Raw genomic sequence first — 15,096 nt, forward strand, 5'->3', positions numbered from 1 at the left:
AATCTCTTGTATAGGCGACATAAGTAGAACTGAATTGTCGTTGCCATCACATGCGAACATTTGATGAATCGGGTGCATTTGGTTCGGCTTTGAAGATGAGTTTTGAGCAAAAGCAAATACTTTTAGCCTAAGTGGCTTTGGCAAAAGAAAAAAAAATTGTAGATGGCTTTTGGCAGCATAATTTTTTTCATTCATTTTTTTGAAAAAAATAAAATCAAAGCCCTTTGGATGAGCAGACCCCGATGGCAAGGCCGCCGTAGCCAAAGGTGTTGGCTTGGATGAGCAAGAGGCTTTCGGTGGAGGCCTCCGACGACTCGGTGTCGATGGGGAGGAGCTTGCGAAGTAAGGCCGGGCAGGGGCAATCGAGGATGTGGGCGAGAGGGCAGTTGACTTTCGGCATCGACGAACTAAGTGCCGCCGCCCACCACCTTAGTTGATGTAGAGGTTGTCCCCGATCCTCCCAGCGAGAGGGTAGACACTACAAAAAAAAACTGATTTAGCAACGAAAATTAGCGACGGAAAAAATTTGTCGCAAATTTGCGACGGATTTTGCGACGAATTGAGTTTTCATTGCAAATTTGCAACGAAAATAGCAACAAGAACATTTCATTGCTCATTTGTGACGAAATTTTTTTTTCGTCACAAATTTTGCGACAAAAAAACAATTTCGTCACAGATTTAGCGACGAAAACTAATTTCATCGCAAAATTTGCGACGAATACGAATTCATGGGAAAATTTGCGACGAAAACTAAATTTCGTCGCAAAATTTGCGACGAATATTAATTCGTGGGAAATTTTGCGATGAAAACTAAATTTCGTCGCAAAATTTGCGACGAATATGAATTCGTGGGAAAATTTGCGACGAAAACTGAATTTCGTCGCAATAAATTTGCAATGAATATTAATTCGTGGGAAAATTTGCGACGAAAACTAAATTTCGTCGCAAAATTTGTGACGAATATTAATTCGTGGGAAATTTTGCGACGAAAAATAAATTTTGTCGCAAAAGTTGCGACGAAAACAAAATTTCGTCGCAATTGGGCTCGATTGTTTTGCGACAAAATTCAGTTTTCATCGATAAAAATCATTTCTAAACCCCACCAACACTTTTGCGTCGCAAATTTCAATATTTCGTGGCTAAATTCGTGGCTGATTAAAGTTTCCCCGACCTTCTCTCTCACCGCACTATTGTCTCTTTCTCTCCAGTCTGCACTCTTGTTGTTCGACCGCTGTCTCCTCTCTTCATTTTGCCTTCTGTCTTCTCGCTTCTCCATTTATATGTGTCTTATGGTAATCATAGAATAAATTATTCTTTATTTCATCATTTTCTTCTATCAAATGGTACAAGCTTCATGAAAGTTGAGTAATTTTGATTTGTCTTTTTTTTAGATACGTGTCTATTAGAAGATCTCGCAATCCAAGCGAATGTTGTGATTTTCATCAAATTGAGCACTTTCTCCTACAAAATATTGAAGCAGATACTTGGGTAAGCCTTGTTGACATTGCAACTTTTTTTTTTAAATTGCGAAGTAAAGTTGAGCTCATAAGTTAACGTGTCCGTGTAGTAATGCAAGATTAGCGATAATATTTGTGACGTTTTTTTCCGAAAAAACGTTCATATATGGTTGCGGACTTGCATGAATTTCGTCTTTTGTAGGTGCTAGGTGAAAATTTGTCCGCGAATTTGCGACAAAAAGGGCATGTTCATCGCAAATTTTGCGACGAAAACTGAATTTCATCACCAACTATGCTTTGTTGTTTTGTGACGAAATAGATTTTCGTCGCAAAATTTGCGACGAAATAGATTTTCGTCGGAAAATTTGCGACGAAATAGACTTTCGTCAGAAAATTTGCGACGAAATAGACTTTCGTCGCAAATTTTGTGAGGAAAAATGTATGTCGTTGTAAAACGTTGCGACGAAAATAAAATACGTCGCAAATTTTACGACGAGCACGCTTTGTCGTCGCAAAATAGGCTTGGTTTGTTTTGCGATGAAAACTGAGTTTCGTCATAAAATTTGGGATGAAAGTTGAATGTCGTCGCTACATAGCGACGAACACATTTTTTTGTCGCTAATTGGCTATGAATCACTTGTTTCGTTGCTAATTAGCAACAAATAATATTCGTCACAAAATTAACAATGGCTTTAGGGTGTAGTCGCTAAATTCGCGTCTTATGGTAATCGTAGAATAAATTGTTATTTATTTCACCATTTTCTTCTATCAATTGTCATAAGCTTCATGAATCTGAAGTAATTTATTTTTTAAGATACGTGTCCATTTGAAGGTCTCGCAATCCAAGTGGACCTTGCAATCTCATCAAATTGATCGCTTATATTATAAATATTTCAGTCGCTTCTTGAAATGGTATTTTTTTTTCATTTTTTTCAATTTGAAAGTAATTGTTTCGTGGCTGAGTGTATTTTAATTTTTACAATTTCACGATTTTAATTAAGAATATTAAATAGTAGATATGGTATTTAAATATTTTGAGAGATTTTTTAATTATTATACAGACACCATGCAAAGAGAGAGGGCTTGGATGTATAATAAGAACTTACCTAGACGTCAAGGATTGACCGATGAGTTTCGTACCGGGTTGGAACAGTTTTTGGAGTTTGCTAGTGGTAAATTTGAGTTGATGGATGGAAATAAGTTAAGGTGTCCATGTAAAAGGTGCAGTAATAATAAATTTCATGCGTGTGACAAAGTTAGATAACATCTTTGTAGATTTGGGTTTATTCCGAACTATTATAATTGGACTTGCCATGGTGAACAATTTATATTTGATGAAGCATATGGAACAAGTGACCAATTTTCAATTAGAGAGGAATGTAGCTATTATAATCAATTGAACCCATATCGGAGAATGGTGATTGATGCAGCTGGTCAGAATTTTGTTTCTGAATCGAAATATGGGAATACTAGTTTTGCTCCTACATTTGAACAAGTGGGTAATAGCTATGCATCACAAATGGAAGAGGCAGAAGTAACAGGTTTTGATGAGAATGTGTACAATGAAACTTTTACATCTAATCAGTTTTGTGAAGTGTTGAAAGCAACAGATGAACCTTTATGGGCAGGTTGTGACAACCATACTAGGTTATCGGTGACAGCAAGACTATTAAACATCAAGGCAGAGCATAATGTGTCCGAGAATTGCTTCAACTCTTTTGTTGACGTAATGCGGGAAGCAATGCCATGCGATAATATCATGCCAGGTGATTTTTACGACATGAAGAAGCTAATGGATGACTTAGGTCTTCCAGTGGTAAGGATTGATGTATGTAGTACAGGTTGTATGTTTTATTGGGGGGATAATGAAAATGCCGAATCTTGCAAATTTCGTGGCCAGCCGAGGTACAAGATTAGAAGGAGGCGGGATCGTTATCAGAAGCGTAGACCATGTAAGCAATTGTTTTATCTGCCCTTAATCCCCAGATTGCAAAGGCTTTATGCGTCTAAAGCCATCGCTGAACACATGAATTGGCATGCAAATCATGAAATCGATGAGGGTTTGATGTGTCATCCTTCGGATGCAGAAGCATGGAAACATTTTGATAGAACATATCCCGAGTTTGCGATGGAGTCTCGAAACATTAGGTTAGGTCTCTGTGCTGATGGATTTGCCCCATTTGGAAAATCGGGAAAAAGTTATTCATGTTGGCCGCTTATCCTAACTCCGTACAATCTGCCACCTGGTATGTGCATGAAGACACCTTATATGTTTTTGACGTTGATTGTGCCTGGCCCGTAAAATCCGAAAAAATTGATAGATGTTTATATGTAACCATTGATTGTAGAGTTACGACAAATGTGGGATGAAGGTGTTTTTACGTATGATGTTTCTACCGATCAAACATTCGTAATGAAAGCTGCACTTCTTTGGACGATAAATGACTTTCCAGCTTATGGGATGTTATCCGGATGGAGTACAGCTGGGATCTTAGGATGTCCGATATGTATGGAGAGATCAAAGTCATTCAGATTAAAGCACGGTAAGAAGGCCAGCTATTTTGATTGTCAGAGACAATTTTTGCCGACAAATCATACATTCTGAAGGAATAAGAAAGAGTTCATCAAGAATACGATTGAAAGAACACCTCCACCATTGAGGTTGATTGGTGATCAAATTTGGGAGCGAGTGCATGATTTTTCGATCGTTGTTGAAAACCCCTATGGCACGACTATTGCGTACGGAAGCGCACATAAGTGGACTAAGCGCAGTATATTTTGGGATTTACCATATTGGAAGACTCATCTTATTCGTCATAATCTTGACGTCATGCATATAGAAAAGAATGTTTTCGATAATGTCATGAATACTGTGATGGATATCACTGGAAAGACAAAAGACAACTTGAATGCAAGAAAAGATATGAGAGTCATTTGTGATCGGCCAGCACTAGATGTGGATGCAAGCGATAGGGGACCAAAACCAAAAGCAATTTACACATTGGACAGGGAGTAGAGAATGGTTGTTTGTCGCTGGTTGAAATCTATACGATTTCCCGATGGATACGCTTCGAACATCGGGAGATGTGTTGATTTCAATGAATGCAAATTGACAGGTCTGAAGAGCCATGATTGCCACGTATTTATGGAAAGACTAATTCCAATAGGTTTCAAGGAACTTCTACCAAACTTTGTATGGGGTGCCATCACAGAGTTAAATAATTTTCTTCTTGATATTTGCTCAATAGTATTAAAAGTGTCACACATGGAGAAGTTGGAGGGAGATATTCCAATCATTCTTTGCAACTTAGAAAGGATATTCCCTCCATCGTTCTTTGATTCAATGGAGCATCTTTTAGTTCACTTGCCTTTTGAGGCCAAAGTTGCGGGTCCCGTCCAATTTCGCTGGATGTATCCATTTGAGAGGTAAAATATATTTTTTTTATAAATTTGAAATTACTCTATCACTTATTATGTTTTGATGAACTTTTCCTTATTGGAACTAGGTTCTTATATCATTTGAAAAGAAAAGCGAAGAACAAGGCATGTGTTGAAGCTTCAATTTGTAATGCATATATTATGGAAGAAGTGACAACATTTGCATCATACTATTTTGAGCCGCACGTGCGGTGCAAGAGGTGGAGAGCAGGAAGAAATGATGAGGGGCCTATTGATCCCAATTGCAAATCATTCTCTATTTTCAATTATCTTGGTCGATCAAGCGGCGCATATAAGTCTCGTTACTTAACGGACGAAGAATGGCGGGCAACCCATACATATATTTTGCTGAACAGTCCGGAAGTGAAGCCATACTTCGAGTAAGTGTACTTTTGCAAATATATTTATTGTGTGTCAAACATTCGCTAATATATATATATATATATATATATATATATATATATATGGTATTTGTTGATAGGATTTTTCGAACTTCAATGTATGGACTACGACCAAATGAGTTCGACCGTTTGTGCGATGAACAATTTGCAGCATGGTTCAAAATACATGTAAGTTGTCTATGGACAAAAAGCAAGTTATTAATATTTTATAAATCATTAATTAAAAAAATATGATTGACTTTGCATGTGTGACTTTAGGTTCACGGTACACATGATCAAGTCGAAGATCAAGGATTGCCGTATCATTTACCATGGGGTCAAAAAAGAATGGTAAGAACTTGGCCAGCATATTTCATAAACGGGTACAATTTTCACACTCGAGAGTACGGAATGGGAAAAACCACAATGAATAGTGGTGTGTGTTCGGTCATCTAATGGTGGTAGTGCGAAAGATGATTTTTATGGCTTGTTGGATGAAATCATAGAGATAGAGTACCCTGGACCACTAATACGAGTTGTGTTATTTAAGTGCATGTGGTTCGACCCCATCGGAGGAATGAAGGTGCATACGAAGTTTAATTTGGTTGAAGTAAATCACAAGAGAAAGTATATGAAATATGAACCATTTGTCTTGGCACAACAAGCAATTCAAGTATATTATGCACCGTATCCTAGTTTGAAACGCGACAAAGCTGATTGGTGGGTTGTATGTCAAACCAAAGCACGAAGAAAAATTGAGAAACACTGGAAGGATACAGCGTATCAACAAGAGGAAGTTTGTAACATTATTGAAGTTGAAGAATATAACATTCCGACTTTACGAGATCCATGCGGAGCTGTGATAGATGTGGATCCAAATGAAATTTGCGAATCAAATGTAGAAGGCGTTGAAGAATCTGATTTCGAGACAGAGGCTGAATACGATAGTCTTGACGAAGATGAAGACGAAGATGAAGACGAAGTCGAAGATGAAGACGAAGACGAAGATGAAGATTAGCATTTCTGACACTTTCACTAATAGGACATTCGTCGCACATTTGTGACGACTTTTATGTTGTTGTTGTTGTTATTATTATAAATTATTATGGTTATTGTTAAATATGTTTTGAATTTTATGTATTTGGTCCGGTTCATCACTTGACTCGATATATATATATATATATATTTTTTTTGGTAAAGGACCTGATATATTTTTGTGTGGCTCAAAAGTGGAGAAAAATTGAGATTTAGTTCGTGACGCGGCGAGTTGGGCCGAAAATTTTTTGGGCCTTATTTATACTGTGGCTAGGTTTTTTTTTTTGTTTTCTCCGTTTGTCACAAATTTTTCCACGAGAACTACACTTCATCACAAATATTTGCAACGAATAGCATTTCGTCGCAAATTTTGCAACGACATCTGAATTTCGTGGAAAAAAATTTGCGACAAACATCATTTTCGTCGCAACATTGGCAACGAAAACTCTAAGTCGTCGCAAAATTTCCCACGAATAACTATTTTCGTCTCAAATGTTTGCAACGAAAGGCTATTTTCATCGCAGTAAATTGCAACGAAATGATGTTCGTTGCAGTAAATTTGTGACGAACATCATTTTCGTCGCAACATTGGCAACGAAAAATTTTTTCGTTGCAAAATTTTCGACGAAAAATCTAGCTCGTCGCAAAATTTCCCACGAAATGCTCTTTTCGTGTCAAATTTTTGTGACGAAAGGCAATTTTTGTCCCAAATTTTGCAACGAAAATAGCATTTCGTCACAAAAAATTGCGACGAACATCATTTTCGTCACAACATTGGCAACAAAAAAATTTTTCGTTGCAAAATTTCCGACGAAAAATCTATGTCGTCGCAAAATTTCCCACGAAATGCTCTTTTCGTGTCAAATGTTTGCAACGAAAGGCGATTTTCGTCGCAAAAAAAAGAGGGTTAATTCCCAATTAGGTCACTCTCGCGGCTTCTCCAATCTCTCTTTGCTGAGTTTGCTCTGTTGTCGCGCGTCTCCTCTCCAACTCCTCTCCGTCCCGTGTCTATCTCTCGCTCCGTCCCCTCCACGCCGATCTTCGCCTCGTCGCTGCCACCCTCCCCTCAGGCCCTCATCTCGCCGCCTCCCTCGGCTCGCCTCCTCTTGCCACCTCAACTCGCCTCCTCACCTCATCTCCTTGGGTCGCCTCCTTCAAGCTCTCTCGCCCTCGCCGCTCGATCTCCTTCGTTGCTCGCCGCTCGCCACTCAATTTTGGTGTTGTGGGTCCACTCTGCTGCACACGAAAACCAGGTAATTTCTTGTTTAGATGTATCGTGTTGCGGCATTCAATCTGAAAATTTTTCGATCCTTTCCCTTCTTTTTGAGATCTGCCTGTGACGATGAGTTCTCGGTTGAGTCGGATCTGGTGGCTACTTTGGGATGGATGTATAGGCATTATGTTATTCAGATCTGTTGCTCTTCTTTCTATTCGCCGCATTGTTCGAGCTTGAGGTGAAAGCTTTTGGTCTGGTGATATCGATTTTGTGTCGTGAATTAGCATGCGACTACCGAAAAAAAAAAAAAAAACAGATCTCCGTTCTTGGGTTTTCATTTTCGAAATTGCTCTTGTTCATAGGTTTTCTGTCAATTTTGGTATGCAGAGCGCTCTAAATAGGACTCGAGAATTGGTCCCAAGTTCCTTAATGCTACCGTTGTTGGCTCTGTAGATCTATAATATCGTGATGTTTACAGTTTATAAAAATGGTATTTGTTACGCTAAGAGCTGATTGAATGATGTTGTAAAGACATTGGGATTCAAATTTACAAATTTTGCATTAAAAGACGAATTCCTTTTAGTCGAAAGCACTGTGCTTTTGCCAAGTGCAATTTTTGATACATTCTATTTGTTGAAGGCGATGCGATCAATGACGGTGTTAAAGCATGGTTTACAATGAAAGAGTGAAGTTGTACATACATAGAATGGACCACCGCTTCGTGAAAAATTAGTTGCAGCATGCACGGAAGGTCAATGAGCATCTCAGCTTTGAATTGCCTTCGTTTCATCTTGTGATAATGGTCATTTTTTTTATAACAAATTTTCCTTCCATTTTCCCATGTGCCTGCTAAATGGTTATCATTTTCTGCTTGTTCTTGTATTCTTTTGTACATTTATCTAGTACTTAATGATTTTCCCTTGTGCCCCAAAAAAGTTTGTGGGAGTGTTGGCTGCATAGCTGCCTGTCTTGAGTCAGAGATTGAATCGGAAGGAAGAGCTGCTTACTATATAGGAGTGCCAATTATGATATACGTTCATCTAAATCTAACCATTGAAGAGGTAAAACACAGGTTTCAATCTTGGTATCTATAGCTTATGAGATAAATAATTTCTTTCAATTTTTTAAATTATTTACATAATGACTATATAACGAAGGTACTATCGATTGGATTGTATTCATTCTATGTAAGAGAGATATTGTTAGCCCTATTCAAGGACTCTCTTTGATCGAAAGGCTTGTTTGGTAAAAACCAAACAAAAATAGGCAAGTATATAATGTCATGTAATATGCTCCTCTTTATTGTTCATCGAATCTGATGACTACAAGATTTCAATAAGTTCCTTTGGTGTCAGAGCTTCGTATTTATTAGAGGTGATAGCAAGTTCTTTACGCTTCTCACTTACTCTACGAAACAAAATGGTAAGCTTCATGATGTACGTCATTATGTGTCCCTAATACATGTTCTTATTTTTTTTTATGTTTGTCTAACCTTTTTAATCGTCGGTATAAGCGTGGAGGTCACATCCGTGGTACATCTTCACAAGGAAGACCAGGCGCTTCCCATTCACCTTTGCCTTCCTCTAGCTCGTCCCCAGCCCTTTTCCCTAGCTCGTCCCCGGCCCTTTCCTCCGGCTCGTCCCCGGCCCTTTCCTCTCACTCTCAACCACTACATGCTGAAGGAACCATCTGACTTGAATCTACTTCAATTCCACGTGCTTCTGTTCCACCTTCTTCAGTGGAACACTCACATGATAGGGGAAGCACACTTGAAGAAGATAGCCGGACCGTGATAAGGCCATTTGGAGATTCGTAAGTACTTTTTTTTATGGTCATCCATTTGTTTGGTTTTACATATGGATGTGAATTACATTGTCCTTGTTTGCAGATTCGACGACGCTCCGCGGGTGGTGCGGGTACTTAATAAAATTGTGAATAACTATTGGAGGGGGTTGTGGATTAGTTATAGTGCCGCTCCAAGACAAGTGAAGGATTTGTGGTGGAATGAGTTCAAGGTAAGTTTTGTTCTTTTGTTTTCTCACAAACTAAGTTCGACATAAATGAAATCAGTTGTTTTCCCATTGATTACAGCGAAAGTTCGGATGGGAGGAATTGGATGATGACGAAATTAGAAGAATTTTTAAGAAATAAGCTGGTGATCACATTCGCAATGTGATGAATAGAGCAAAGACACAAAATGTGAAGCCAGATTTTATCACCGGTGACGATTGGGCGGAAATGAAGACAAGTTGGGAAAGTGAAAAAAATAAGGGAAGGAGTGAACAGAACAAGAAAAATCGAGCTTCTTGTTCTTCTGAAGGGTCCGCGACGTATGCTGGGGGCTCCATCAACGTTGCGGAGCATAGAAAAAGGATGGTAAGTTCTATTAAATATGTGGTCGGTTAATTTAATTTAATTTAATTGCTCATTTGTGTTTCAATTTTGTAGGCACATGAATTGGGGATGGAGCCGACGTATTTTGCTACATTTGAACGAACATTTCAAAAAAAAGATAAGACATGGACTAACAACCGAGCGAAATGTATTAAGGTATGTAAGGTTATGTATTTTTGACTTTATGGAAACACGGTTTGAAAACCATGAATGCATTCAATGTTTATGGTAGTTAGATATATGCAGTTATTTAATTTTCATATCTATTTTGTTGATGTAGGAAAAATATGATGAGCTGTTAATGAGTACGGCTAGTGGCGGTGAAAGTGGGAGTGCGGATGAACTTTCAGCAATCGACGAACAGGCATTGTGGATGAAGGCAATGGGTGGGAAAATATATGGCCCGGGATCCATGTCAAGGGTGTGCACAGGAAAGGCGGCCGGGAGTTCGTCCTCCAGTATGGCTGCTTCAAAGAGGACACGTATGGAGGACGAGATGACCCAACCGAGACATTTGCTTGAAGAGAAGGATGAAGAGATTAAATTGGTCAAAGACCAACTTGCACGTAAAGATGAGCAAATCAAACAGATGGACAAGCGATATAAATCCTTCGAGTGTCAAATGCGGTCTCGGATGCAAATGGTCATGCAACACCTCCATCTAAATGACGAACGGGTTCCTCCTGTACCTCCCACTAATGAAAGAGGTGATGGGCAAAATGATGGGTGACACAATGAGGACGAGATTTCTGATGATGATGAATTAATTAGAAGTCTTATCAATGGTTAAACAAGAAGGTGGAGGAAGGAGGTGGAGATGAAGACATGGTACACGATCAATTTAAATTTCTGAAGAAAGTATTTTGTTTTTTTATAAGTTAGGATTTTAATTTTTCTCTCCTTTAAGCCTAAATTTTACTTTGTGAAGTCGGGTAGCACTTGATCTTAAAGTTTGGTCTTTTACTTGATCTTAAAGTTTGGTGTTTTATTTTGAATCAACGATATATGCTGGTAGTGGATATTTTATGGCCTTTAGCCAGGGAGAGGGCAATTCTCGCTAGTGATTGTGAGTTCCCAACCATGGGTTTGGGACGTACTTGATGGGATGTACTTGATGGAATTGTACCTAATGCTGTGGACTTTCATTTCTGCATTTCAAACTCGAGCGCGATTTAGCTTAGATTGAAAATTTTACCTTGGTTATTTGTTTGTTTGATTACTTAATTTTTTTTTCTTGCAGATGATTACCAAATTTTTTGAAGATTACCCTGAGCATCGGCTGAAGTTTTTTTCTTTATTCCGTGCCATTATTGCACACTGTTTCCCTGCATTAATTAGAATGTCAACTCAGATAGATCTATGAAACTAATCTATTTATGCTTCCTTTTTCTCAAGTGTTCTGAGAATATCCTATTTCTCTTGTGCTCTATTGACGGACTTATGATTGATGTGAATGCCTTTGGTTTGCTTTAGCAACGACTTTATGTTCGGATTGATATGCATACTTGTTGCAATTTTCCGGTTCTTTGTAGGTCAAATTGACGATTATGATCGAGGATCCGAGTGATGTTGAGCGAAGGAGACTTTTTGGGGATCAAAGACCCCGATGCCCCTACATTTTGCTTTTTGCCTCGTCAAGACTCCTTTTGAGTTATCACAATGCACTTGTATGATTAGAGCACTAGGAGATCTCCTAGTTTCTTGTAATTGAAACAGATCAATGTATCTTATATTATATTATTATAATATTTACATCTTATTACTTGCTTAATTAATGGTAACTATAAATTTTAGAATTAATTTTTCTTTTAATTAGATTTAAATTCGGAAATAAAAAATTAAAAAATTTCGTTGCTAAATTCATCGCTAAAGAATAAATAAAAAATCGTATATCGGTCACTAATAAGCGACAGAAAGCGAAGTACGTCGCAAATTTGGAATTTTGCGACGAAAATTTCGCCACAATTGGTCGCTAATGTGTTTTGCCAGGAATTTTGCGACGATAGCAAATTTCGTCGCAAATTTGCGACAACCCATTTTCGTCTCAAAATTCGTTGCAAATTTGCGACGAATTACCATTCGTCGCAAATTTGCGACAACCAATTTTCGCCTCAAAATTCGTTGCAAATTTGCGACGAATTACCATTCGTCGCAAATTTGCGACAACCCATTTTTGTCTCAAAATTCGTTGCAAATTTGCGACGAATTACCCTCGTCGCAAAGTTACGACGAATAGGGTCGCCGTCGCAAATTTGCAACGAACACAATTTTCGTCGCAAAATTCGTCACAAATTTGCGACGAATTACTCTTCGTCGCAAATTTGCGACGAACCCGACTTCTGTTGCAAATTTGCGATAACCCGAGGTTCGTCGCAAAATTCGTCGGAAATTTGCAACGAATATGCAAATTTCCGTCGCAAATTTTGCGACGCCGTATTAGCGACGAAAGTTTATGTCGTCGCAAAATTCGTTGCAACACACATTAGCAACGAATTTTGGCAAAATTTTCGTCGTAAAATTAGTCGCAAAAGGCGTGTTATTTTGTAGTGAGAATCGAGCGAGCACTCTGGACAGTGACAACTTGAGACGACTGAATCGGTGGGGAGACAAAGCGCTTGCGTTCAAGGTGTAGAAGAGGAGGACGGAGGTGTAGAGGATGGGAGTGAGCTGATCGAAGACGGAGAGCTTGAAATTCTTCAGGTGGTCTGGTGTCGGAGATGGAGGTATGATGGTTTCTGTAGCGACGACCTTGATCTTCAATTCGATTGTTAGAGAGTGAGATGACATTGGGCCATGGCATTCTCCTGAAATCCCGTAACGCAGAAACACTCTATGTATGTCCTACGTATGCTCTCTGCACGATTTATGCACGCTGTTAACGAGACTTCACTTTTTTTTTTCATTTACTGTGAAAGTATGAGAAAATGGGTTTGGGGGGGGTTTCCAATTTAATTTTTTTTAAATATTTACGAAATTATTTTTTAAAAAAAGTAATTACAAATTTGGGCCTCGCTCGGCAGGGCCTTTTCTTCTTTTTTTTTTATTTAAAAAATTTGTTTTTTAAAGTGTTTTAATTATTTATATTTATAATATTTATTTTATTTCGTATTTTTTTAACATGTTTATATTTATTTTATTTATAATTTTTTTGCGAAGCTTATCTTTATAACATAATTGTAATAATTAATATAAAAAATTATTAAGATCTATAATTCATAAATAATGTTGTAATTATGTAATTAATTGAAAATATTCATAAAATAAAATTGGTAAGATATATGAAATTAAGGAGGACGAGGATCTAGATGTCATTTCGTAAATATTTTTTTTAAAATTAAATTGAAAAAAAGCCCTTCTTTTGCCATTTTCCCTACATTTCATAAATGACAAATTTTATCGGCTTTTGTAGTTTTGCTAGAGTGATGCAGAATGTATTAGTAGTGCATTTCTAGATGGATCGGATAGACGGAAATCTAATCGAAAGGCGAAATAATGATGTGTTAAGAATCGGCGGATCGGGTCAACGACATCGGATTAGACTCAAATTTAGTCTGCTGAAGCGAAACGACGTCTTAATCAATATTCACCGCCAATGGCGGTGATGAACGATGGATTTTTGCGATTCGGGATCGTCTAGATGGTTTTCCTATTTTTTTTAGTATTTTCGGGATTTATTAATGGCAATTTTTGCGATTCGTGATCGTCTAGATGGGTTTTCGATTGATTATGTTATAGAGATATTGAATTAAGAAGGGGGTTCCTTAATTTCATATATCTTACCAATTTTATTTTATGAATATTTTTAATTAATTACATAATTACAACATTAGTTATTAATTATAGATCTTAATAATTTTTATATTAATTATTACTAATTATGTTATAAAGATAAGCTTCACAAGAAAAAAAACTATAAATAAAATAAATATAAACATGTTAAAAAAAATACGAAATAAACTAAATATTATAAATATAAATAATTAAAACACTTAAAAAAAATGAAATTAAAAAAAAAAAAAAAAGCCCAGCTTCTTGCTCGCAAGCCCACTGCCCGAGCGGCTATCTTGGGCCCAAGAAGATGACTGTTCGGCAACACAACCGCTGAGTGAGGCCTAAACTAGTAAATATTTTTTTTCAAAAAATTAAATTGGAAAAAAACCCGAAAATGGGGGGTTACATAAGGAAATGGATAAAAAGTGAGAAGTCGTTAGAAATATTAATTATATTTTTCTTCCTTTTTAGTATTTCTCGAGCTCGGCACGTGTCCGGCCATGCGAGCCCGGCTAGAAATAGCGTTTCTTTGCTGTTTAGGAGAAAGGAAAGGGCCACAAGGCAAACTCAGGATTACTAAGCAAGACCAATTGTGCAGAATTGTGCAAGTTTATATGATTAATGTACATTGATCCAAGAAATTGGTTAGCATATAACTATAGGGGCAAATATGAGATGATTCCGTATAGAGAAAACTATAGTATTATATGGTCTCTGAAGGCATTAAAATTTTAAAAAGGAACAAAAAGAAGCACCCGAAATAATTAGCCCGTAATTAATCCCGCACAAGCGCTTTGAATTTAGGATGGTAACTACTCTCAGCCGCTAAGAACCGATGAAGAAACTCCGTGCCAAAGTCGGCATTCTCGCTCTCGATCAGCCACCGCGGCTAATCCTTCGCCCAAACGCTCTTGAACCCAGTGAAGTACATCGAGCACCGAGCCATCACAAAGAAGCCGACCAGAGCCGTATGCAAGAACAATCCGCCCGAGCCGACCCAGGTCTTCCCGATATCTATCACCGACCCGAATGCCACCGACTCCGACAGTGATGATGAAGCGGGCGAGCCCTTCTTCCTCTCTTGTACGTGCGTCAAGTGCTACATGCACGAGATCAACGTTGAGCTGGCCTTGCGCGGTGTTTAGACCACCACGATCGCTCGTAAGAGGCCGAGTCTCATGCTGCCCCACGCTTAGATCTGAGAGAGGGTCGCGGCTCTCTCCCGATTCGGGAAAGGGTCGCCGACCATTGCTGTCCGATGGGGCGGCCGTCGCAGCCCTCCCATCTCTTAATTTTTTTTTTCTTTTTGAAAAATTTTAGCTTTTTTAATATTTAATCTAATTTAACGAAAATTTCGATTAAATTGTCTTTGGAAAAAAAATGCCCTTGACCGGCCGGAACATTT

General features: G+C 38.1%; 1 protein-coding gene across 1 annotated transcript; it reads left to right on the plus strand.

Annotated features, from left to right (window-relative positions):
• Positions 1-2,871: 2,871 nt before the first annotated feature.
• Positions 2,872-10,246, plus strand: LOC115731722. Its single transcript, XM_048273480.1, has 4 exons — positions 2,872-2,998; positions 9,266-9,338; positions 9,415-9,541; positions 9,975-10,246. Exons 1-4 carry the CDS (start codon positions 2,872-2,874, stop codon positions 10,098-10,100), a joined length of 453 nt encoding a protein of 150 aa, XP_048129437.1. The 3' UTR covers positions 10,101-10,246.
• Positions 10,247-15,096: the final 4,850 nt, after the last annotated feature.

The sequence above is a fragment of the Rhodamnia argentea genome, chromosome 2 (genome assembly GCF_020921035.1).
Source record: "Rhodamnia argentea isolate NSW1041297 chromosome 2, ASM2092103v1, whole genome shotgun sequence".
Classification (NCBI taxonomy): domain Eukaryota; kingdom Viridiplantae; phylum Streptophyta; class Magnoliopsida; order Myrtales; family Myrtaceae; genus Rhodamnia; species Rhodamnia argentea.